Consider the following 22,493-nt stretch of genomic DNA (forward strand, 5'->3'; position numbering starts at 1 on the left):
GGCTCCCTCCCTGTCCCCGCAGCCGTCACGCCCACGGGCTGATGGGGGCAGGTGGCATTAGTCAGCAAGCGCGTTCAGGGCCGTGCTAAGCCCTGCCCGGCCTGGGGCTGCCAGCCTCGTAAACAAGCGGCATGGCTCCCACTTGTGCGTCTTACTCAGCATCAAAGGGCTGCGGCCCCAGGCTGCGAGGAGCAGGGATGAGTGATAGGGATGGGTGGGAGGCGAGGGGAGGGGGCTGGGGCTGGGCAGCTGGCAGGGCTCGAGTCACTCGGCTTGGGTCCCTGCACAGGTGACTACAGGCAATTCCTGGCCAGCACCACCAGGGGGCAGCACGGCAGGGGGCTATGGAGCTGGGCTGGCTCCCGACCCCTTTCCAGGGGGTGGCCACACCTGCCTGCTGCAGAGCCCCAATGGGAGGAGGGGGTATAGTTTCAGCACAGGACACCTGGGTTCCATTGGTGGGTCCGAGGAGTCCTGCCCCATGTAAGGGGCAAATCAGGGTGGAGGCTCAAAAGAGCTTTATAAAGGGAAGGCAGCATGGTCCAGCGGTTAGCGCGGAGGTGGGGGAGGAGTCAGGACGCCTGGGTGCTATTCCCCGCTTTGCCACTGACTCCTTGTGTGACCCTGGGGCAAGGCCCCTCTGTGCCTCAGTTTCCCCCTCGGTAGTATGGGGCCGCTGATTCTCCTCTGCCTCTATAACTTGCTTTGAGATGCGCAGAGGCAGGTACTCGGAGAACAAAGTGTCCTGTGGGCCCCTGGGGGCCAACCGTGGGAGAGGGCCCCGCCTGTCGAGGGGATCCAGCCCCACCCGGCCCTCTGGAGCAGTGACCCTGATGTAGCTGGCCCCTGGGGCTGGATAAGTGGGGGTAGGTGGAGCAGGGGCCGCTGCGTCACAGCAGAGAGGAGGCGAGACACCATCAGCTTTGGCTTATGCCCATGATCCGGTGGATACTGGAGGCAGAAGTGGGGGGACTTCGCGACTGAACTCCGGCTGTCTCCAACGGTGCTGGGCACCCAGCACGGGGGCAGGGACAGGAGCCTGCGGCTTCCAGGGCTGGCACAGCTGCAAAATGGCACTGCCCCATGGCGCCACCCTCCCCACTGACCTCACCGCTGCATGGACCCGGGCTGGCGCCTGCCGGGGACTCAGCGGCTAAGCTCTGGCACGATAGGCTCCCGGAGCTGCCACTGGGGGAATGGCCGCAGGCAGGCAGCACCGCAGCCAAGTGCCCCCTGCCCTGGTGTATTTATACCCCTGGGATCAGCCCGTGAAACGGAGCGAGGGTGATCGGGTTACGGACCAGCGCGGACGTCACCCTCAAGGAGAGGAAGGAGGCCAAGGGTTTCCCAGCCAGCACTGTCCCCCATACCCAGTAATCGGGGTTGGACCCTATCTCCACCAATGGCACCCCACCACACACCGCCTTCTCCTCTTCCTCAGCTGGATGAAGGCTCCTGTGATCCTTCCCACAATGCTCCCTTCCCCTCCAGGTGGCCCCTTGGCTGCCATCAGTCAAGTGTGTCACACTACCCCTCCCCCCAAGCCGGAAAGGTTTATAAGCCCTAAAATTTACACGTCTAGCAGCTGGAAACAACCTATTAAAGCAGGCGGCTCAGCTGTCCTGCGGGACGCTGAGCAGGGTGTACGCGGCTGGTGGGGGAGCGTCTCACGTGGCATGAGCCAGATCAGGCCAGCTTCGCGCAGGGAGCGCCCACTCCCATAGCCGGGACGGTGCCCGCCTGCTCCCTCTGGGCGGTGACTCCCCCCTGCCCGCAGTCAGCTCCACTGAGCCCAGCAGGCCCCATGCTCCTGAGGGAACTCCAGCTCCGGCCGCACCCAGGGCCGGCCCCTCTCCCTGCAGCCTGGGCCCCTTTCACGCCCCGTTGGCACCAGCACCCGACCCCATGATCCCCCCCTGCAGCACCTTGCTGCCAGAGCCCTTCGGCGCGATTCAGCCCGGGAGCACAGCCTCCCCCCGCAGGCACCCAGCGGGCACGGCCACCCAACACCCGCTGCCTATTTATAGGCAGGAGCCTGACCTAGAGGCCAGACTGGCCTGGCTCAGCCCAGGCTCCCAGGGCCTTGTTCACAACCTGAACCTGGGAAACGTGGCAGAGCAGTGCCCACAAGGTGCCTGCAGGGGCAGAGCTGCTCCTAAACTGCCTGCAGGCAGACGAGAGGCAGCACCCCACACCACAGCTCTGGCATCATGCCAAGCATCCCCCCCCCCCCCAAGGGGCTCAGGGGCCACAGCCCCTTCGGCCTCGCAGCTGAGGTTCACAGCATGAGGTTCTCCTCTGTGCCTATTCCACCCCCAAAGCCAAGGGCCACAGAGTGTGCGGATTCCCCTCCGTGACCTTGGCCATGGGTTAAGGGGAGCTGATCACTCCCCAGGGCAGCCCCTGCTCTGCCTGTATTCTGGGGGGGTGCATGTGGCCCATTCGTGCTCAGCAGGGCCCTTTGGGGCTCAGATCAGCTGCTCCAAACTTGGGGCCTGCTGATCAGGAGGAGGATCCAGCCAGTCCCCTCACTGTGCTGGAGGCAGAGAGCCCAGGGGTAGCAACGCAGAAGCCACACGTGCGGTGGAGCGGACGCTGCCAGGGAGGAAACTTTACCCCAGTATTTAGATTTATCACTGTCCAACAGTGGTAGCTAGACAGGGGCCCCTCGCACCAGGCACTGCAGACCCAGTGTGAGAGACAGCCCCTACCTTAAAGAGCTCAAAGTCTGAATAGAGCAGACACACACAGGGAAACTGAGGCACATGGAGGGCAAGGGACTCGCCCATGGTCATGGAGCATATCAGTAGCAGAGTCAGGAAGAGAGCCCGGCTGTCCTGTGGCCCAGGCCTGCTCCACCAGACCTCATGAGGAGTAGAAGTGGAGGGGGGAGCCGGCAGGCCTCCAGGCTGTCGTTGTGCCTCCCAATAACTAAGCTTACGGCGCCCTCTGGGAGGCTCCGAGGGCTGCATGGAAGAACACCAGGGCCAGTAGCTTCACAATCTTTTTTCCAAGCCAGGGCCCTGTGGTGCCGATCCAGAGGCCCCACACCTGGTGCCAATCCGCACCCCCTTCCCTCAGCTGCCGTCCTCCTTAGCTCCTCGAAGCAGGACGTGAACCAACCAGGGGTGCTTGAGAGGCTGGCAAAAGGGCCTCACATGCAGCCTCCATCCTTGTTGAACCGAACAGGAGATGCAACCCGGTCGCTTTCGCAAGCAGCTCAGCAGGTGGGTCGAGGCCCTGGGCTCCCACCCTTGCTGAGGTCGCTTTCACGACCTGAGCTGACCCTCCACCTGCAAGTTCTGGGCCCCCAGCAGAAAGGCAGCTGGCCAGTTAGCCCCCCTGTGCTCATGCCTAGCAGAGTTCAAGCTGTATTAACAAATGCTGGAAACTCAGTGCAAGCACAGTAGCTGGGAACGTTCAGGATTCGAACGTTGAAGGCCCACAAGGCTCTGAGGTCTGCCAGCATGCATGGCAGCTAGAAAACTGACCGGGAGCCAGGACATCTGGAGGGGCCAACCCCAAGGCCTTGCTGGGGCCTGAGCAGGGAGGATACTGGGTCAGGGAGGCGGGGAATGGGGATAGGAACGGGCCAGGGCACAAATCGAGGGCTGACTAAACCTGGAAAGCTCAGCGGGGTCAGTGGGAACCAAGAGTTGCTCGCTTCTCACTCTCCTGGTGCAAATCAGGCATGATGCCTGATCAGTGGAGTTACACCAGTCTGACCGCGGACTAGGAAGGAAGATGATCCGGCCTCTGCGTTTCTATCACTGGGTCTAAGGACCCACAAGGGCTACAGGGAAAAAACAACTGGGAGACTGGGAGCTCTGGGGGGCAGGGACATTGGTCTGGTGTGTGTTTGTGCAGTGCCTAGCACCACGGGGTCCTAGCCCATAGCTGGGGGGGGAGGGCTGGAGTGCTACCGTGATACACCTAATATGGGCTCCTGAGCGCTACTGTAATACACCTACTATATAATGTACAACACCTAATGCCATGGGGTCCTGGTTCATGGCTAGGATGCCTGAGCGTGAGCGTAATACATCTAATATGGGGTCCTGGTTCATGGCAAGGGCTCCTGAGCAGTACCGTAATACACCTAATGCATAACATACAGCACCTAGCACAAGAAGGTCCTGGTCCATGACCAATGCTTTAAGGTGCTACCGTAATACACCTAATATGGGTACCTTGTACATGGCTAGGGCTTCTGAGCACTACCATAGTACATGTAATAGATAACTTCCAACACCTAGCGCCATTGGTTCCTGGTTCATGGCTAGGGTGCCTCAGCATTAGAGTAATACACTTAATACATAACATACAGCGCCTAGCACAACAGGGTCCTGGTCCATGACCGAGGCTTTAGGGTGTTACCATAATACATCTAATAAATAATAATTTTAGACCTCTGATCCAGCAAAGCACTTAAGCCTGTGCTTAACTGTAAGCCCTGATTTCAAATGGGACTGCTCCCATATTTACAATTGAGCATGTGCTCAGGCCCTGGAATGCCTCACAGGGACCATCACCCTTTTCCTTGTTACTGTGTGTGGTCGCTAACATACGTATATTTGAAATGAAGCGTCAAATGTAATGCAAATAGGAAGGTGCCACCTCACCAGTGGGCTGCTGCAGAATAGGCCCCAGGAAGTAGGAGAACAGAAGATGTCTGTACTGCTTTTTAATGTACCAAGCCACCCCCGCAGCACAGGGAGAAGCCAATTCGATTTGAAGATCAACTTTTTAAAAACAAACTTAAACCACCGGGGGAAAAAAGGCCAGAGAATTGCCTGTTAGGAGAGAGCATTGTCCCGTGAGCTCTGGGGGGCAGGGAGCGTCTCTTTGTTCTGTATCCGTGCAGCGCCCAGCACAATGGGGTCCTGATCAGCAGCTGGGATGCCAAAGTGCTACCGTAATACACCTAATAAAAGTGATCAGAACATAAGTGGGAGTCAGGACTCCTGAGTTCTACTCCTTGCTGCCAGTCAGTGCCTCAGTTTCCCCACATGAAAGGGGCATGATACTTTCCTCCCTCTGGGAGAAGCTTTAAGATCCTGGGTTGAAAGATGCTAGATGAGCCCGAAGCACTGACTTCCTCCGGCACTCCCCACTTTCCCGTGTCCCGCCGAGAGCTGCGTCTCACCCTTGTGCTCATCCCCAGAGACAGAGCAGACCTCGTGCTGGAAACCTGTGGCAGTGGCAACATGACAGCTCCCACTGTGAGTGACCCCAGCAGTGTCTGTGGACACAATGAAGCGGTGATGGGGGTTTCTAGGAATTGTTTGGAAACATCCTTCTTCCCTGGTGATTTATATCCCAAGTCAAAGCCATGAGAAGATGCAGACAGGCCATTCCTGCCCCCGCTGCCAGCCCCATCCCAAGAGATCGGTCAGCGTTGCTCAGTACCGGGCCCGGTTCCTGGGGGTATCCCACTTGTTGGAGATGCTGAGAAGTCAGGATGGAGGCAGGGACGGTGGCTCATCCTCGTCAGAGTCAAACTCCACGTTCTCGTCTTTCACCCACTTGCCGGAAGTGTCCTGGATCCAGCCTGAGCTGAGGGAAGGACAGACAGTCAGAGAGTTACAAACACTAGGACAGGTGGATGCCAACTGAAGAAGACTGAAGGATGGTGTTAAGGAGATGGTTTCTCTGCTGACATGGCACAGGACTCCTAGGTTCTATACCCAGTTCTGTCAGTGCCAGTCTTTCCATCCCACTCCCTGTGCCTCAGTTTCCCTTCACCTGTGAAGCCATCCCTTTGTAAAGCATTAGGAGATGGATGGGCGAGGAGCGCTGTGCGGGACTGCATGCATGAGAGCCCAAGAACTAGATGGGCAGAGCCATGAAGGACAGATGGTAGGTTATACCCCCGGGCTGGCCCCCAGCAATGGGCTGGATAGGACTTTGGGGGCTTTTCCCTTTGCTGAGTGTTGAGCTGAGCTCCTACCACTCAGCCCCAGGGATCGGACCCCTGCCGATGCACCCTGCTGCTCTGTGGGGAACAGGCAGAAGCCAGCTCACCTCCTGAGCAGGAGATAGTGCTCCAGAGCTTGGCGCTTCTCAGGGCTGATGGCTTCAGGCTGGGGAGACAAGGAGGATTTTCCTTTGCTGCTTCTCTTGATCCTCGCAGCAGGTTCCTTCTGCAAATCTAGAATGAGAAGAAAGGGACGCGATGAGGCTGTGAGGCCTTGGAAGGTCGGGATGGAACATCGCTGCCCACCGCCCGGCACCTCTGCAGAGAGCTCATCACCTCTGTGGACGTACTTAGTTCCGAGCCAAATCGGCGGCTCATGGGAGGCTGAGATCAGGGAGCTCATGTGACAGGGGTAATAGCACTTTGCATTTCTACAGTGATCTGTAAAAAGAAAAGGAGTACTTGTGGCACCTTAGAGACTAACCAATTTATTTGAGCATAAGCTTTCGTGAGCTACAGCTCACTTCATCGGATGCATCCGATGAAGTTAGCTTATGCTCAAATAAATTGGTTAGTCTCTAAGGTGCCACAAGTCCTCCTTTTCTTTTTGCGAATACAGACTAACACGGCTGTTACTCTGAAACAGTGATCTGTAGTGCTGCTCACAACCCTGAGTGACAATGACGAATGCACCCCCCAAGGGAAACCAAAGCTTGGGGATTTGCCCCAAAGCAACATAGCAAATCAATGGTGGGGAGAGTAAGAGAACCCAGGAGTGTGGAATTCCAGCCCCACCCCACCGCCCACTAGACCCTACTCCCCTCCCAGAGCTGGAGATAGTACCCAGGAGTCCTGACTCCCAGCCCTGCCCCATGCTCTACCAGGCAGACAACAGCAGTGGAATTTCCTGAGGATTGCAGAAACACATGAGCCACTACAGTGAGACAGGTGAATGTTCGATTTAACTGTCCCCAGGCGCCTCAGTGGAAGGGGCAAGATCCTGGAGCCTGTCAGCCTCATACCTGCTCGAAGGCTGGCGTGTCCAGGAAGCTGCATGGAGTGGGGGACGTCCGCAGCAGCACATCCCTCTTCACCTCTCACCACGGAGCTTCCCGGCTCTGCCGGCTGCTTCCCAACGGCACTCCCGAAGGCAGCGGGGGCAGCAGGCTCCCTCCCAGAAGAACTAACGCTTGAGCTGCTGCCATCGGACCTAAAACAGACAGCAGGTCCCGAGACTAGTGTTGACCAGCTGCCCAATGTGCACAGCCACAGTGACAACCAGGGATGGTATCTTGCTGTCTAGAGTCCCATCCGTCGGAGGACCCCAAAGTGATTTCTGGACAGGGAGTAACCCGCACAACTCCCCACGTAAGGAAAATAAATATTATCCCGGTGTTACAGATGGGGAAACTGGGGCACGGAGGGGACATGACCAAGTCAGTGGCACAGCTGGACACAGAACCCAGGAGTCCTGATCCCCAGTTCCCTGTTCTAACCACCAGCCCCGCTCCCCTCCCAGATCTGGGAACAGAACCCAGGAGTCCTGACTTCCAATCCCCCTGCTCTAACCACCAGGCCTCACTCCCTTTCCAGAGCTGGGAAGAGAACCCACGCATCATCTTTCCTATTCCTCTGCCCTAACCACCTAAGGCTGGGAACAGAACGCAGGTCCCCTGCTCTGACCATTAGACCACACTCTCTTCTCAAAGCTGCTGCCTTTACATGATACGCGTTCCACTGCTGAAATATAAAGCAGGCATGGAAGAGACTTGCAATCCCTCGCTCTGAAATCATTCCCACTATTTGGAGCCTGACCTACCAGGAAAACGACCAGCTTAAGGATTCAGGGCCAGATCCCCAGCTGGTGTAAGTCAGCACCGTGCCATGGACATCCACAGAGCTATGCTAACTGACACCCACTGGGCGAATGGCCCTTAGAGAGGAACAGAGCAGAAAAGCCTGCTGTGGGCAGATGTCCAGCAGATGGTGGCGCTACCCAGCAGCAAAGACCTTGCCAAGGTTGTGCCAGGCTCACGTACCAGCCCCCGATGCCCTGGCAAACCCTCAACCCGAGCTGGCGGGGAACGGATAGGTATTACCTGTTCCTTCGGCAGCAGCTGTTATAGGGAGAGGCTTTCAGCAAAGCGTTCTGGGCAATCTTCCTGGTCTGAGCCAGCAAGGGTGCAGGGCACGCAAGATCCTAAGGAAAACACAGACAAGCTCAGGACAGCCAGCCGGGTAAAGGTCGTGGGAGGGGTTCCCATAGGGCGCAAGTGCCAACCTGCGTGCCCTCCTCCTCTGCCCGCAGGAACTCCTGCTGCCGCCGCTTCTGCACCTCATTCTCATGTGACCGCTTCTTTCCGTAGAACGTCTGCAGGCCTGGGACACAGAGAGAGACAGACACAGGTAATCCAGGCGCGAGACTCTCGCCAGGCAGTACCTGCCACCCAGCCGGGGTTACACTGCCAAAGGGCTGCCCAAGTGACTGTCGGTTTGGGGTGGCACAGACTGCCCCCTTCTGCTGTGTCTCAGGGGGATGGATGGATGGCTTTGAGCAATCCAAGCACTATAAAGGTCCAAACCTTGCTGGGTCATCTCAATCTGTCTTCTACCTACCAGCACCACCGACTGCCCCTGAGCTTTGGGAGTGAAGCTGGACTCTTCCTTCCTCCTGCACCATCCCCACTACCCAGGGTCTGCAGCTCCCTGAGCAACTGAGCCCTTAGGGCTGACTTACTAGCTACGTGTTTCTTGCCGGCCCTATGGACCGTCAGCATGTCAAGCGTGTCAAAGACTGGACGGTGGAAACACACTGTGCAGGCGTATCTGAGAGAGAGGAAAAACAGTCACATCAAGCCGGGAGCATCCCCCGTCACGCACACCTATTAGGACAGATGGCCCCCAGCCCTTCTTATCAGCGTTAAGAGACACAGTGCAGTAGGTAACGCTGAGCTGGAAGAGACACTAGTTACATCCACTAGAATAAATTACCATGATTCTCAGATTCACCCAGCGCAGTGGGACCTCAACAAATGTAACTGGCCGAGGTTCTCAAAGCACAGGCAGCCAGGTTAAGTGTTACTATCCCCATCTCACCCATGGGGAAACTGAGTGATTTGCCCAATGAGTCAATGACAGAGCTGGGAAGAGAACCCAGGTGTCCTGACTCCCTTTCCAATGCTCTGGATGCTGGACCACACACCCTCTGTTTTGTTATCCCCAGTTTACAGTTGAGGAAACAGGTCAGGACAACGTGAGAACCAAGGAGAGTCAAGAGGTGAACCCAAAATTCCTGGCTCCGTGGCCACTGGACCCTGCTCATTCTCTGACAGACTTCCAAAAGTCTGAATGCCAAGCCAACCAGTCTGAGTGTGTAATATTAGCCAGAGGCTCTCTGGGGGACGTGTGGCTCTTTTACATCTGAAGAGAAGTGGGAACTGCAAAGCCAAAATGAAAACTAAAATTAAAAAAACCCAGATCAGCCTCAATATACAGCCCAGATCTCAGCACCCCGGATTTTGGTGGTGTTTGAAATCCAGATCTGGGTCTAACTTTTACAGATTGTCCCTATTTTTATAATGGGCCTGAGCAAACCATTCCTGAATGCTGGGGCCTTAGAAATCCAGATCTGAATTTAATAACAAATAACAACCCCTAGCTAGGTCTTATCTAGTGCTTTTCATGAGTAGAGCTTGATAAAGGAAGAGCAGTATTCTTATCCCCATTTTACAGATCAGAAAACTGAGGCACAGAGCGATGAAGGGATTTGCCCAAGGGCACCTAGCAGGCTGTAGCAGATCAGGGAAGAGAACCCAGGTGTCCTGATCCAACTCCAATATTCTGTGCATTAGGCCACACTGTCAATTTTGCAGCTTCAGTCCCCAGAATAAATAAATACACTAATTAATGAATTGAACCGATTCAAAGGATCATGGTTCTATGTGGGCTTTAGGCTGAGGTTGGATTTTATTTGACCCGATCTTTATGGCATACGGTCTTCTCAGAACCATATTGCTTGCTGCTGAATGGATCTAACGCACCTGCCGTTCCTTAGCAACAGCGCCTCGTCCTCCGGGATGTAGTTTGCCAGCAGATCTGCAACTCTTCTTTTCTGAATAAACAACGAGGCCACGTTACTGAGGAATCAATCTCTCTGGCGTAGGCAGCAGAGCAACTGGCATCAGTGTGGCCATAGATCAATAAGAATAACAATCTCTAGCTCTTATCTAGTGCTTTTCATCCGTGGGTCTCAGAGCACTTTACAAAGGAGGCTGGTAGCATTATCACCATTTTACAGATGGGGAAACTGAGGCACAGAGCAGGGCAGTGACTTGCCCAAGGTAATCCAGCAGGCCAGTGGCAATGCTGTGAATAGAGCCCAGAGCAGCAGGGATGGGGGGGGGGGAAGAGAAGCCAGAGGCTGAGAGGTTTTGGGGTGGTTGGAGAGGGCCAAGGGGTGTTAGGGGATCACCCTGGGGATGGGAGAGTGGTGGGGGGAGCATTGGGGTGACTCGGGGGTTGAGAGGGAAGCTTGGGGACTGCTCTGGGGCTGCAGGGCAGTGGGGGAGCCAGGGGGCGGGGAGTTGAGGGGATTGCTCTGGGGATGGGGAGAGCTGGGGAGGGGTCACGGGAGCTGGGAGGATTGGGGGGGGTCACTCTGGGGAGGGATTGAGGGGGAGCCAGGGGGGTCCCTCTTGGAATGGGGGGAGCTCAGGGTAGCGGGGAATTGACGGGAGCTGGGGGATCGCTTTGGGGATGTGGGGAGCCAGGGGGTTGTGGGAGGACTGAGGATTCGGGGGGGGTCACTCTGGGGATGGGGGGCTAGGGAGAGTCGGGTGGGATCGCTCTGGGGCTGTGGGGAGCCGGGGGGCTCTGGGGGGACTGAGGAGGAGCCGGGGGGGGTGGGGGGCTGTGGGGAGCCGGGGGGGGGGGGCTCTGGGAAGACTAAGGCGGAGCCGGGAGGGGGTCACTCTGGGGCTGCGGGGAGCCGGAGGGGTGGGGGGCTCTGGGGGGACTGAGGCGGAGCCGGGAGTACTGTGGGGGGACTGAGGAGGAGCCGGGGGGGCTCTGGGGAGACTGAGGCGGAGCCTGGGGAGATGGGAGGGCTCTGGGGAGCCGGGGGGGGGCTCTGGGGAGACTAAGGCGGAGCCGGGAGGGGTCACTCTGAGGCTGCGGGGAGCCGGGGCGGGGTCGCTCTGGGCACCTGACGCGCCCCGGCCCAGGACAGCTCTGCGGAGCCGGGGTGGCCGACCCCGCTGCCCAGCCCGACCCGGCCACCCACCTGCAGCACGTTCAGCTGGCCCGAGTCATCCCCCTCCCGCTTGAAGGACATGGCGGCGCTCCGCGACCCCCGGCCGCGGTAACCATGGGAACTGCGGCCACCCGGCACTTCCGGTTTGGTTCACTTGCCGGCCTACCCTTCCCAGCATGCCTCTTGGCGCTCCGCGCGGATAGGCCCCTTGGGCTAAACCTCCCATGAAGCATTGAGAGGGGCCGAGGAGGCGGGGCATGCTGGGAAATGTAGTCCCGGACCCTGGCCCCTCTCCCCTTCGGCGTGGCTTGTGGTTGGGCCGGGGGGGAATGTTCCCGGTTGTGCCACCTCTTTGGCCCCAGAGGGGCGGAGCACGGTTATGGGGTGGGAGGAGCTGCCAGGGATCCTGGGGGGGCAGGCAACTAACCAGGGAGAGACTACATGTCCCAGAGGTCTTTGCGTGGGGTGGGAGGGGGCGGGGCTGGCCCCGCCCCGCCCCGCTCAGCTGTTGGGGGCCCGCTGAGCGACACAGGAGGCTGCGGGCACTGGCTGCTCTGCTGGGGAGGGGCCGCTGGGGGGTGGCTGGGTCCGGGGGAGCGGCTGGATTCCGAGGGGGGGGGGATTTGCCCCTTCCCCCGAGTAAAGAAGGAGCTGGGGAGGGGACAGAGAAGATTGAGGAGACCCTCCCCCCAATCCCTCTCTGGTGTAAGGGGTGGGCAGGAAATTGGGGGACCCCCCTTCCATCCCCTCCCCCACCTGTTCAGAGTGGGTTTTTCAGCGTGGGGCGGAAATTCCCCCCCCCCCGCCTATGCCCTGGAGTAAAGGCTGAGGGGCGAACAAGCAGGAAAGCAGAGACCGTTGTGGGGGGGCTCAGAGTGGGGGAGCCCTGGCCTGGCTGTTTACTCTGCTCGAGGGGGGTCCTGCCATGAGCACCCCTCAGGAAAGCCCCTCCAGAGCCCGGGCACCTCTGCTGCCCGCACTGGTGCCCCACTGACTTGGGGGGGGAGGGATGGCCTCCCCCTCCAGGCAGGGGTCCCCTGGAGGGGCTCGGCTGCTCTGCGGCAGCAAGACCCGGTCCTACGGCAGCCTCGTCCAGTCCATGTGCTCCCCGGTGAGGGAGAGGAGGGTGGAACATCGCCTGGAGCCGGGGGACACCTTGCAGGGGCTGGCGCTCAAGTATGGGGTTACGGTAGGTCAGCGCAGCAGCTTTTTATTGCAATCTGGGGGGTGCAGGTGACCTGGCAGGAGGGCCCCAGTGAGGTCCCACGGTTAGAGCGGGGGACAGAGTGCCGGACTCCTGGCTTCTCTTCCTCGCTCTGGGAGGGGACTGGGGTCTTGTGGATGGAGCAGGGAACTGGAAGCCAGGTCTCCTGGGTTCAGGGTGGATTTAATTTACATCAAATTGACTTAAATCATTATTTAAATCACTAATCAGGAAGACTTGATATAATAATGGATTTCTGCATAAAAGTGCATTCTTGTTGGTTGTTATAACCTTAATACACAACTTCACAACTCAGAGATAGATGTAGGTTTCATTTTTAGAAGGTATGCACCATACATTTTTAAAGTGATTTATTTTGAAAACTTTTCAGATTAGTTTTACAGCTGTATCAGAAAATGAATGTTTGGTTATTTCATTTACCAAAGGTAATTGAAGCAGATATTTATGAAGTCATTGGAAGGTGAACTATCTCCAATTCAAGAGACTATTCATTAATAGGATTTTCTTGCCATGCTGTATTAGGAGGAGAACTTCACCAGACGGACATTTAAATTGTTTTATTTAACTAAAACAACGACGTTAAGTATTCTGGATTTTTTTCTTCAACAGCAAACATATAATATTTTACCAAAACAAGAATATGAATTTTTGAATTTAGTTAAACATTCAAGTTTTTTAAAATCAGGTTTGTTTTGGTTAAAAATTGTTTTTAGCTAAAATAAATAAATGAAATGTTAAAAAAACCCCAACCTGCCCCCCTCCCCCCCAAATAAATAAATAAATTGACCATGTCAGCCAGGTCAACATGAGAAACTTAAAATACTGGCTTCTGCAGATAACTCAGTTGTCTTCACCTTCATTTTCCTGTTTGTTCATAATCTGGAAAAGAAAAACAGGCTTTCCTGCTTTTTCAGGTACCAAACAATTTCTCAATTTGCAAAAAGAAAAGGAGTACTTGTGGCACCTTAGAGACTAACCAATTTATTCCAGCATAAGCTTTCGTGAGCTACAGCTCACTTCATCACTACAGCTCACGAAAGCTTATGCTGGAATAAATTGGTTAGTCTCTAAGGTGCCACAAGTCCTCCTTTTCTTTTTGCAAATACAGACTAACACGGCTGTTACTCTGAAACCTGTCAGTTTGGAATTTGCATCTGATGAAGTGAGCTGTAGCTCACAAAAGCTTATGCTCAAATAAATTGGTTAGTCTCTAAGGTGCCACAAGTACTCTTTTCAATTTGGAATGAATTAGTCTAAAGGAAGAAAATATTTTTTCTACACCGGCAGAAGAAGCTACTGCTGTTAAAAGTGAGATTATCACTTCAACAGTCTCTGAATCCAAGTGCTTAAGTGACTTCCACCAGTTCACTGGTGTGACTTTCTTTAAAACATCATCAGCAAACATATTTCTTGAATGGTTCTTATTCCCAAACTGGGTCTCTTTTATGGGTAGATAGAAAGATTAACCTAAACAATCTATACAAAATTGGGTCCCTAATCCATGAACTATTAGAACTCATTACAAAACTTTTCTTGAACATTACTTGAATATATATTCTCATACTAAAGAATTAGAATTTATAATCCCTAATCCATGATGAGATATCTGAGCTATAATGTGTCTTAATTAAAACTATCTTTAGATAGGTTTTTTTTTCTCAAAAGGAATTTTAATACAAAAAAATCATTGATTTTTATCCACCCTGCCTGGGTTCTACTCCCCACTCTGGGCCTCAGTTTCTCTATTACAAAAACCAAGTTATTGCTATTGACCTATATTTGGTAAAGCGCTAGCTATCTGATTTCAAATTGCCACAGGACTGGTGAATGCTCCTCAAGCTGCCAGCTCTCCATTTCCAGGCCCTCCTGAGGACGCTCTTAAGCGATCCTCTCAAGAAATGTGCGAAACAAGCAATTATATCTGTAGAGTGAATCCTTCCCCTGGGTTTCCTAATGCGTCCTGGCTTTCATTCTTCCCCTTGTAGGCCCTGATTCTGCAGCTTGGCTCCAGATTGATTCTCCCCCCCCCCCGCCATTTTGTACAGTGCTTGGTGTGTCTTGGACAAGGAGCTCTGCCGAAGCATTTAGCGTTACCCTTTTTCAGTTTTGTTTGCCGAGTGTCTGGGGTGAAGCAGGGAGGGTCCTGTCATGAGCACCCCTAAGAAAAGGGGCACTGGGAGGAGTCACCTCTCCAGAGTCCAGGCACCTCTGATCCCCCTACAGTGAGGACTCCTGGCTCTTGTTTGAGGCTACTCCAATACACATAATGAACCCTAATAATTGATACTGCTCCAGAGCAGTGCCAGGGGATTGGCTGCGAGATCAGAGACCGAGTCCCCACCCCTAGGACTCTACAATCCAGCACCCTGATTGTGGAACTCTGAGCGGGCACCCCTCTGGAGTCCCTGGGGTGTGGCGGTAAGGGGGGGTGCACGGGGGGCTGAATGTCTGGAGTCTCATGCAGGATCAGGGCTCCGACCCTGTACTCGCTGTCTCCTCTTGGTCCCTCGTGCGTGCGGCTGCCTCCTTGTGAGGCTGATGTGACCCTGGTAATGTGCGCATACACACACACACACGCTCTCACATCTTTCTCATTTCCTGTTTTTGCAGCTTTCTGTTCCTTTGGCTTCATGTGGCTCTCGGGGAGGGAGGCGGGGGGCAGAGATCAGTTTCTGCTGCAGAAAAAGCTTGCCCCGGTATCACCTCCAGCCTGGCCGGGGCCTGCATGTGTGGTCAGGCAGCAGATGGCTGTTGAGTGACTCTGGGAGTGTAGCAGTTTGAATCTTGACAGGCCCTGCAGCCTGACAGCACCAGTTCAGTCTTCCCCATGACACATGCATGCTGCCCCCTGCTGGTGTGCTCCTGCCCTGCAGCTGGAGGGGCTGGGAAAGCGGGGAACTGTCTCTGGGGCTGCCAGCCAGGGGGGCCAGCTGTGTTTGTGTGACAGATGCTGAGAACCTGCCAGCTCATTTTGCAGGAGCCCAACAAGCCACCAGTCAGGCGGAAGGGAGGGTCTTTCGGTCTCTGGGCTGGAGTTGCGGCACGTGCCATGGTGGTGGACTCCCAGCCCGTCTCCCTCATCCACCCCTGGCTGAGTGTAGGAGACAAGTGTGCTAGGGGGTCCTCCCTGCCTAACAATGGGACGCCTCTCTCCCAGCCACTGGGACAGCACAGTACTTGCCTGGCTGCATTGAACACCATCCTCCAGGGGCTCGGTCAGTTTCCCTCCCCCTCCTACCCTGGCATTCAAGTTCCAGCAACCCCCTAACCTGTCTCCCTGCCAGCGTGAGCCCGGCACCCGCAGCCCAGATCACATCATGTGCACACTTGCCCTCATTGCTCTATTTGCTTACTGGTGCCCTCCACCCCATTTCGGTGGTGCCATGATATTAGGTGTCCAGCCTGCAAAGAAGCTTTAGGGAACAAGCCCTAGATCAGAGGCAGTTGTTCTCCTGGTGTATAGAGAAGGGGGTTGGTGACGTGTGTCCCAGGCCTGGAGGGGTCACAGGTGCTTATGGTCTCTTCCCAGATGGAGCAGATCAAGCGGGCGAACCGGCTGTACACCAGTGACTCCATCTTCCTCAAGACGACACTGCACATCCCCATCCTGGTGGAGCCCAAGCAGATGGCGAACGGCTTAAACCTGGAGGAAGAGGAGGCGGAGGAAGGAGCCAGGCGGCCTGCCACAGGGGAGGAGAAGCCGGTGCTGAAAAATGGCCCTGTGACTAGCACAGGTGCCACCCCCTGCCACGACCTCTCGGCCGCGGATTTCTTAAGGAAGCTCGACTTGGAGATCAGCCTGTCCAAGAAGGCTGCAGTGAAGAAGCTGCGGGAGGGGGAGATCGCGTAAGTGCCACCTTGAGGTTACTGTCGCGCCAAGTCACTAATGCAGTGCCCGGGCTGTATGGGTAGAGGATCAATCCCCAGACCTGCTCGTAGGCCCCTGCCAGCTGCGCTAAAGGAGAATCTCCGCTGGCTGCCCTTGGGTTAGCGCTTATATCCTCTGTGGGGCTGCTACAGGGCGAGGTGACCCCACAAGTGCCAGCTGCCTCCTGCAGGGGATGCAGTGATGCCTGAGTACCCCCCGCTCAGGTTTTACATGCCCCTTGGCGGGGAGGGAGAAATTAAAGCCCCAGCGAATCAGGCACCATGCTTGTCAAAGTAAAAGAGCCCAGCGCCGAAGCCTGTGAGATCCTCCATGTCCTGCCCCATAGTCTGCTCCTCCCCAGCCCCCCAAGAAACCCACTTACCCAGGGGTCCCCAAGCCTGAGGGGCGGTGCCCTGGCAGGGGGCTGTAGCGAATGGAGGTCGGAGAGTGAGGGGTCGTTCCTTGCTGACGGGGCGGAGGTGACGTAGCCTCAAGCTTTGGCTCCCCCGCCCCGTGACGTACGGTGGCCAGGTGAGTACCGGTGCCATCGGTGACAACATGCAATGCTCATGGCAGCTAGGATGGGGGAGTAGAGATGTGCACGGTGGGGAGTTCTCTGAAGGCGACAAACTGCGCCCGGGTTGCTGTGTGCGGCTCACAGACATGTTTGCTTTGATGCTGTTTGTTCCCAGGGCCCCTCCCTCCCCCAGCTTCATCTCCCACTGGCGCTGTGCGGGCAAGAGATAAGAGCCAGGAACTCGTGTCCTGCCGGGCATGTGCTGCTTGCTGCAGGGTGTCGGGGTGGGAAGGAATTCATGGGGGGCACTGGGATGTTTCCTGGGTTACTCCAGGGAAACGGCCATCGGTCGCTGCTGGAGGAGGGGGAGATGCTGGGTTGGATGGGGTCTGGGTCTGATCCAGGCTGTCAGCACCTACCTCCCTGTGGGTCGTGGGGCAGACCTCCCTGTGCTGCTGGAAACGGGGATTGACAGAAGCCGCTCGGTTATTTTCCTCCCTTCTGTGCAGTGCTGCAGGGGGGTTAAACAGCCAGCGCATTAGCTCAGGGCACAGCCAGAGGAGCCCGCGGCCACCGTCTCCCCTCAGTCGGCTGCTGTACAGGGAATGCCCTTCTCCTGGCCTGGGAGTCTGGCACAGCTGGCCCTCTGAGGACTGTGTTAGGGGAGCTGGCTGGGCTAAGGAGCCGGCCGCTGCTTGCCATTGACTAGCCTCTGCGCCCACTAGAGGGCGCCGTTGCCTGCGTTGAAGATCTCTGCAGTTCCTATCCCAGGCCTGGCCCCCCAGCTCGGGCAGTGCCCCTCAATCCTGACCTGCAGCCCCCTCCTACCCCAGCCCTGGGCCCCAACCCTCCAGCTTGGCCAGTGCCCCATAATCCTGACCCGCAGCCCCCTCCTACCCCAGCCCTGCGCTCATCCCCCAACCCCAGTTGTGCCAGTGACCCTCAATCCCAGCCCCAGAAGTCCCAGCCCATGGCATCCTCCCCACAGCTCTGCTGATTCACTCCAGCCCTAGGTTACTTTGTAGCTTTGAACAAAGATCCCACAGGGATTATACAGGCCTCCCTACACCCTCCCCATCTGTACTCTGTCATCTCTGGTCCGTTGCACCCCTAGGTACCCCACTCCCCATGCTGGCCCAATGTGTCTAAAGGGGGCTCTTCCCTGGATCCTTCTCAGCCCCAGCACAGGGTGGTGTGTCAGTTCAGCCCCCCTCCCCGCCCCGAGGAGGGCATGGCTGGGGGGATCCCTGAGCAGGGCCTGTCTGCGGTGGTCATTCCCTGTCCGAGATCTAAGCCCCTTCTCTCTCCCCGCAGAATCGCCAGGGCTGAGCCAGGAGCCAGCAGGACCTGCTCCTATCAGAGCGAGCCCTTGCCTCACGCGCAGCAGCGCTCCCTGCTGGGCCCTGTGCCGCTCACCAAAACCACCCGGGCTGCCACGCTGCGGGACCAGGAGGATGAGATCTTCAAGCTCTGATGGGCGGAGCCTTCTTTTCCCCATGGACTCGCCTCTCCCGTCCTAGCCGGCGCGTCCAGCCACGGGGGGAAGCGGGGGTGGCGCAGGGTTTGTGACGGCCCTGCCAGGGCTACGGCCCTGATCCCGGCAAGAGCCTGCGTGAGCCCTCCCGCTGCCCCTGCCTTTGCGCCAATCTGCAGAGGGATGGGCTGGCTGCAGAGGGATCGGTGTATGGGGACGTTCTGTGGCGGGGGGGGCGTGCACTGAGGTGTGTTATGGGGGTGACTGGCAGAGCGCCCCCCTGGGGCGGAGGTGTCTCGGCGGCACGCTCTAATGTCCGGCTTTTTCTGCATTGCTCTGCTCCTCGCTGGCCTTTCCCACTGCCAGGCTCTCATCCCTGGCTAGAGCAGCAGGAGCTCCCCATCCCAGCATGCCAGCCTCTCCCTGTCCCGTCCTGTCAGGTCGCCTGCAACCCCCTTGGGTCTCCTTGGCTCCCCCACTCAGACTTTAGGATAAGGCCTCGGGATCAGGTCCTCCGCCCTGCCCCACCCCCCATCATCTACTGATGCCCCTCAATCCCGACCCGCAGCCCTCCCTGCTCTTCCTGTTGTGGGACCTTGGCCTTAAATGAAACAGGCACCTTCACAAGCCTGACGTCCTGTGGGATGGCAGGACTCCCTGGCAGCTGATCCCATAGGACACCTGGCAGGCAAGAGTCAGCGTCGCCTGCAGCTGCCACCGCCAGCGAGCCCACGGGGGGTCGGGCTGACAACGTTCAGCTCCCCCATGGGAAGGGCTCAGTATCCGCTGTGTTGAAACCCAGCCCCTTGGGCCTGAGCAGTAATCCACCCAAGTCTTTCCATTGGGGCCTGGCTTGGGGGCTGAGGGGGCAAATTCCATATGCTGCTTGGCCTGTGTTTCAGGTGGCTTGTAACTGGCGTTTGTGGGCCGGGGGTGAATGGAGGGACTCCCAGAACAGCCCCTCCTTGGAAGGCGTTAGCTGCTTGAGCCAAGCCAGAAGCCCCAAACTCTGTATGGGGCAGGTAAGCTGGACTCTGATTTCCCCGCTCGTCTGTTTAATTCAGCCGTACTGATTTGGAACTCTTCGCTGTCCAGTACGGCCCAGCTCTGGAGAGGGAATCGGAGTTAAAAATAAAACCCTCCCTTAGGTTCCTCTTTAAAGCCGCCTCATAGCTAAGAGGCCCAGATCCTCTTTAAATAACTCTGCCAGGTACTTTTCAGGCTCAAGATTGAGATCGGCCAGCGGCTAAGGGACCTGCAAATAAAAGTATGCCATCCTGATTGCTCTTTGAACAAAACACGCAACACGGCTCCGTGGTAAATCATTTCTGTTCCTCCCTTTTATTTCCCTGGTGAGGCACAAAGCAGGGTTGGGTCGGCCTTTGTACAGCAGTGGCAGTCAGCGGGGAGGTGCTCCAATAATGGGTCAGATCCTGCTCCCATAGAAGTCGCTGGACGTTTTGCCCTCCGTTGCAGTGTGCGGCCGGTATTGGCGGATATGTTGTTTGTCTTAGGCTCTCGATTGCAATGCGTACGGCCCACACCTGTGTTACAGGGAAAGCTGTGTAGCCCAGGGCAGGGGCCGCGGCAGAGCTGTCTAGGGGCAGCCCAGGGCTGGGAGAGCAGCGGAGGGGTGGGCTCTGCGTTGGGATTGAGGAGCTGCGGCAGAGTCTGAGCAGGCTGGGATAGTGGGCGCTGGGGTACGGCAGAGCAGTGGGGGGCAGAGCCGGTGCAGGGTAAGGGGGGCTCCTGGGTCAGGGGTGGGGTGTGTCAGGGGCCTGCTGATGCAGTGAGGGTGGGAGATTGATCTGTCGGGCTTGCAGTGATGGGAAAGCAGGACCAGCGCCTCCCCCTGGCTGAATCCTGAGCGGCTCTGGGCCTGTCCCTGTGGCAGCTGCTTCTGCCCTGCCCGCTGTGCCCGTGTGTCCCGGTGACCTGCCCGCGATGCCCCAGGCTGGCCTTGCCTGCAGTCAGCCTCTCCCTTGTAACTGTCCGAGTCCCGCGGGCAGCGGTGCCAGCAGAGCTGCTCTCCGTCCCTGGCCTCTGCCCAGTGCACCTGGCTTCCGCTAACCGGTGACGTTGCATCCCTGCGTGCGACAGGGAACTGCGGATTCCTCTGTCTACTTCCTCCTTTCCTAGGTGGAGTGGTGGTTGGATGCCCATGCTGGGTCTGGCCTGGGGGCCCGGGCGATCTCCGTGTCCCTTTAGTGCGTGGGCAAACAGCCTGCTCTGAAGAGCCCCCCCACTTTTGTGCCATGGACACCTGTATGCTGCCAACCTGGCTGTGACCCGTCAAACTCATTTCACACAGGCTGCGGTACAGTAACAGCTTTTAATTGTGAAGCTTATAGGGCCCTAGGCTCTTTAATGGCTGCAAGGAGCCGCCTTGAGAAAACCGGCACCTTTAGCAGCTCCCCACAAAGCACTGGGTTCAGGGCTGAGGTGGCTGGAAGAGCGCCCCCTACTGACTCACCAGTGCAAGCTGCGGGAGCTCCTCTTCCAAATGCTGACCAGGTTGGGGCAGTTCCTAAGGCTAATCACATTCCTCCTCTGATTAATTACCTGCCTGGCTGTAGTGGGACCAGCACAGATGCTCATCTGCAGGGAAGGTTTTACTTTTGGGGTCTAATATCATCCGGAGAAGGCAGCAGCTCCCCCAGCTCTGGATTTACCACGCCCCTGTGGGTCGGGCAGCGGTGGGAATCGAACCTGTGACCCCTCCGTCTGCAAATGCACCAGCCAAATTAAAACTGACAGCCAGGGGTTTCTGTAGTGAGGGTTTGGACTGTTTTAATTTCTGGGGGCCAGAAAGCACTGGGCATGTGTCCCCCCCAGATCCAGGTTTCTTAAGGGGTGGGCTGTGAGGGCTAAATGGGATGGGCACAGGGCAGGGGCGCATTCTAGTGCCTGCATGGCCGGGACCCAGTTCCACTCTGCTTGTGTCCCCCTTCCTCCCACAGGGACCCAGATCCTATCGCCCATGGATCTCTTCTCTCTTACCCACGCAGTGCGGGAGCCGGTGTTGCCCAGGGGCAGGTTTCAGCAGACTCCCCCGTGCTCCGCCATCCAGGGAGAGCCTCCCCGTGCCTCAGGTCGCAGTCCCCTTTGCCCCGGCTGCCCGGAGGAGCAGCCGGAGCCGTGCTCTGGATTGCGGTGGGAGCAGCCGCGCTGCGTCAGTCCCCCAGCGCTGCTTAAAAGTGGTCGGGCCCTGGGCGCACCCCCACACGCCCCCCCCCCCAGCTCTGCGGCATGTGGAACTTTGAGTAAGCGCAAAAACTTTGGAGAAGGGGGGGCATTTGTTCCCCCCAACCCCCACTAATTGATGCCACCTGGGCACTAACCAGCCTCTTACCCCAATCACGAGGGGGAGACAGAGCCATATGCTGGGTTAGCGCCAGGCCAGCATCTGAGTGCTGGAGAGCGGCTGGGGGGGAACCCCTGGGGTGTGTGGAGATGAGGCCAGGCTAGCAGAGCGGGGAGGCAGGCAACCGCTGGCCTCGTGCCCCCCTTGGCTGAAAGCACCTGGCTCCCAAGGTGGCTCATGCCTCGTGTTCACGAGCCCGGTGAGGGGCTGTTTTCCCAGGGAGCTCCCGCTTTGGTCTCCCCTGCCTCCCCCTTCCTTCGCCGAGTGCTGTTTGATGTTGCAGGCCTGGGATGTGCCCAGTCCAGCTGCGTTCTCGGTGAGCTGGCAGCAAACCGGGCAGGGGATGGTGGCTCGCCCACCCTTTAACTATGCCCATGCCAGCCAAGGTAGCCTTGTCTGCTGATCTGTTCCCCACGTGCCCGCTCCGAGGAAGCTGCTGGTATCTTTGCTTGACCTCGGCAGCCCCTGGGTTCACTCAGGCCCCAGCTGTGGAGGGAGCCCAGCTGCTAAGGGGCCTTCTGGAGTCATGAGTTGTCTGGGAGGAAATCGCCTGACCTTCCAGCCCCCCGTAGGCTGCCATGCCTTTGGCCATAAACTGTGAGCCAAGGGATCACGGTGCTGGCGGGGAGGAGGGGCTGGGACAGGAGGACAGAGTGGCCAGGGAAGGCATGGGGGGGACCCTACCATTTGCTTGCAGGACCTTTGACCGACATGGAGTTTGTGACCTGCATGGGGTCCCCCCCATTCTCACCCTGCTCGTGGCCTCACCCATGTCTTTGGCTGCGTCAGCGGCTGGGCTCGGGGAGGGAAAGTCCTAAACTCTGCATTGCTGCAAGTCCTGAAACTCTGCATTGCTGCATTGCACTCTCCTAAACCT

At 57.3% G+C, this 22,493-nt stretch overlaps 2 protein-coding genes across 3 annotated transcripts; one reads left to right on the plus strand and one right to left on the minus strand.

Annotated features, from left to right (window-relative positions):
• Positions 1-4,678: 4,678 nt before the first annotated feature.
• On the minus strand, positions 4,679-11,335 carry SCNM1 (sodium channel modifier 1). 2 transcript variants are annotated; one of them, XM_074938186.1, is made up of 8 exons: positions 11,199-11,335; positions 9,958-10,028; positions 8,655-8,743; positions 8,199-8,296; positions 8,017-8,117; positions 6,940-7,127; positions 6,025-6,151; positions 4,679-5,551 (listed from the first exon to the last, which is right to left on the minus strand). In XM_074938186.1, exons 1-8 carry the CDS (start codon positions 11,247-11,249, stop codon positions 5,497-5,499), a joined length of 780 nt encoding a protein of 259 aa, XP_074794287.1. In that variant the 5' UTR covers positions 11,250-11,335; the 3' UTR covers positions 4,679-5,496. The 2 variants fall into 2 exon arrangements, with proteins under 2 accessions (XP_074794287.1, XP_074794285.1); XM_074938184.1 differs by having other exon boundaries at positions 4,679-5,556.
• Positions 11,336-11,973: 638 nt separating this feature from the next.
• On the plus strand, positions 11,974-19,550 carry LYSMD1 (LysM domain containing 1). Its single transcript, XM_074938114.1, has 3 exons — positions 11,974-12,357; positions 15,923-16,239; positions 18,093-19,550. The coding sequence occupies exons 1-3, from the start codon at positions 12,178-12,180 to the stop codon at positions 18,250-18,252; spliced, it is 657 nt and encodes a 218-aa protein (XP_074794215.1). The 5' UTR covers positions 11,974-12,177; the 3' UTR covers positions 18,253-19,550.
• The last annotated feature ends 2,943 nt before the right edge of the window (positions 19,551-22,493 follow it).

The sequence above is a fragment of the Natator depressus genome, chromosome 24 (genome assembly GCF_965152275.1).
Source record: "Natator depressus isolate rNatDep1 chromosome 24, rNatDep2.hap1, whole genome shotgun sequence".
Classification (NCBI taxonomy): Eukaryota; Metazoa; Chordata; order Testudines; family Cheloniidae; genus Natator; species Natator depressus.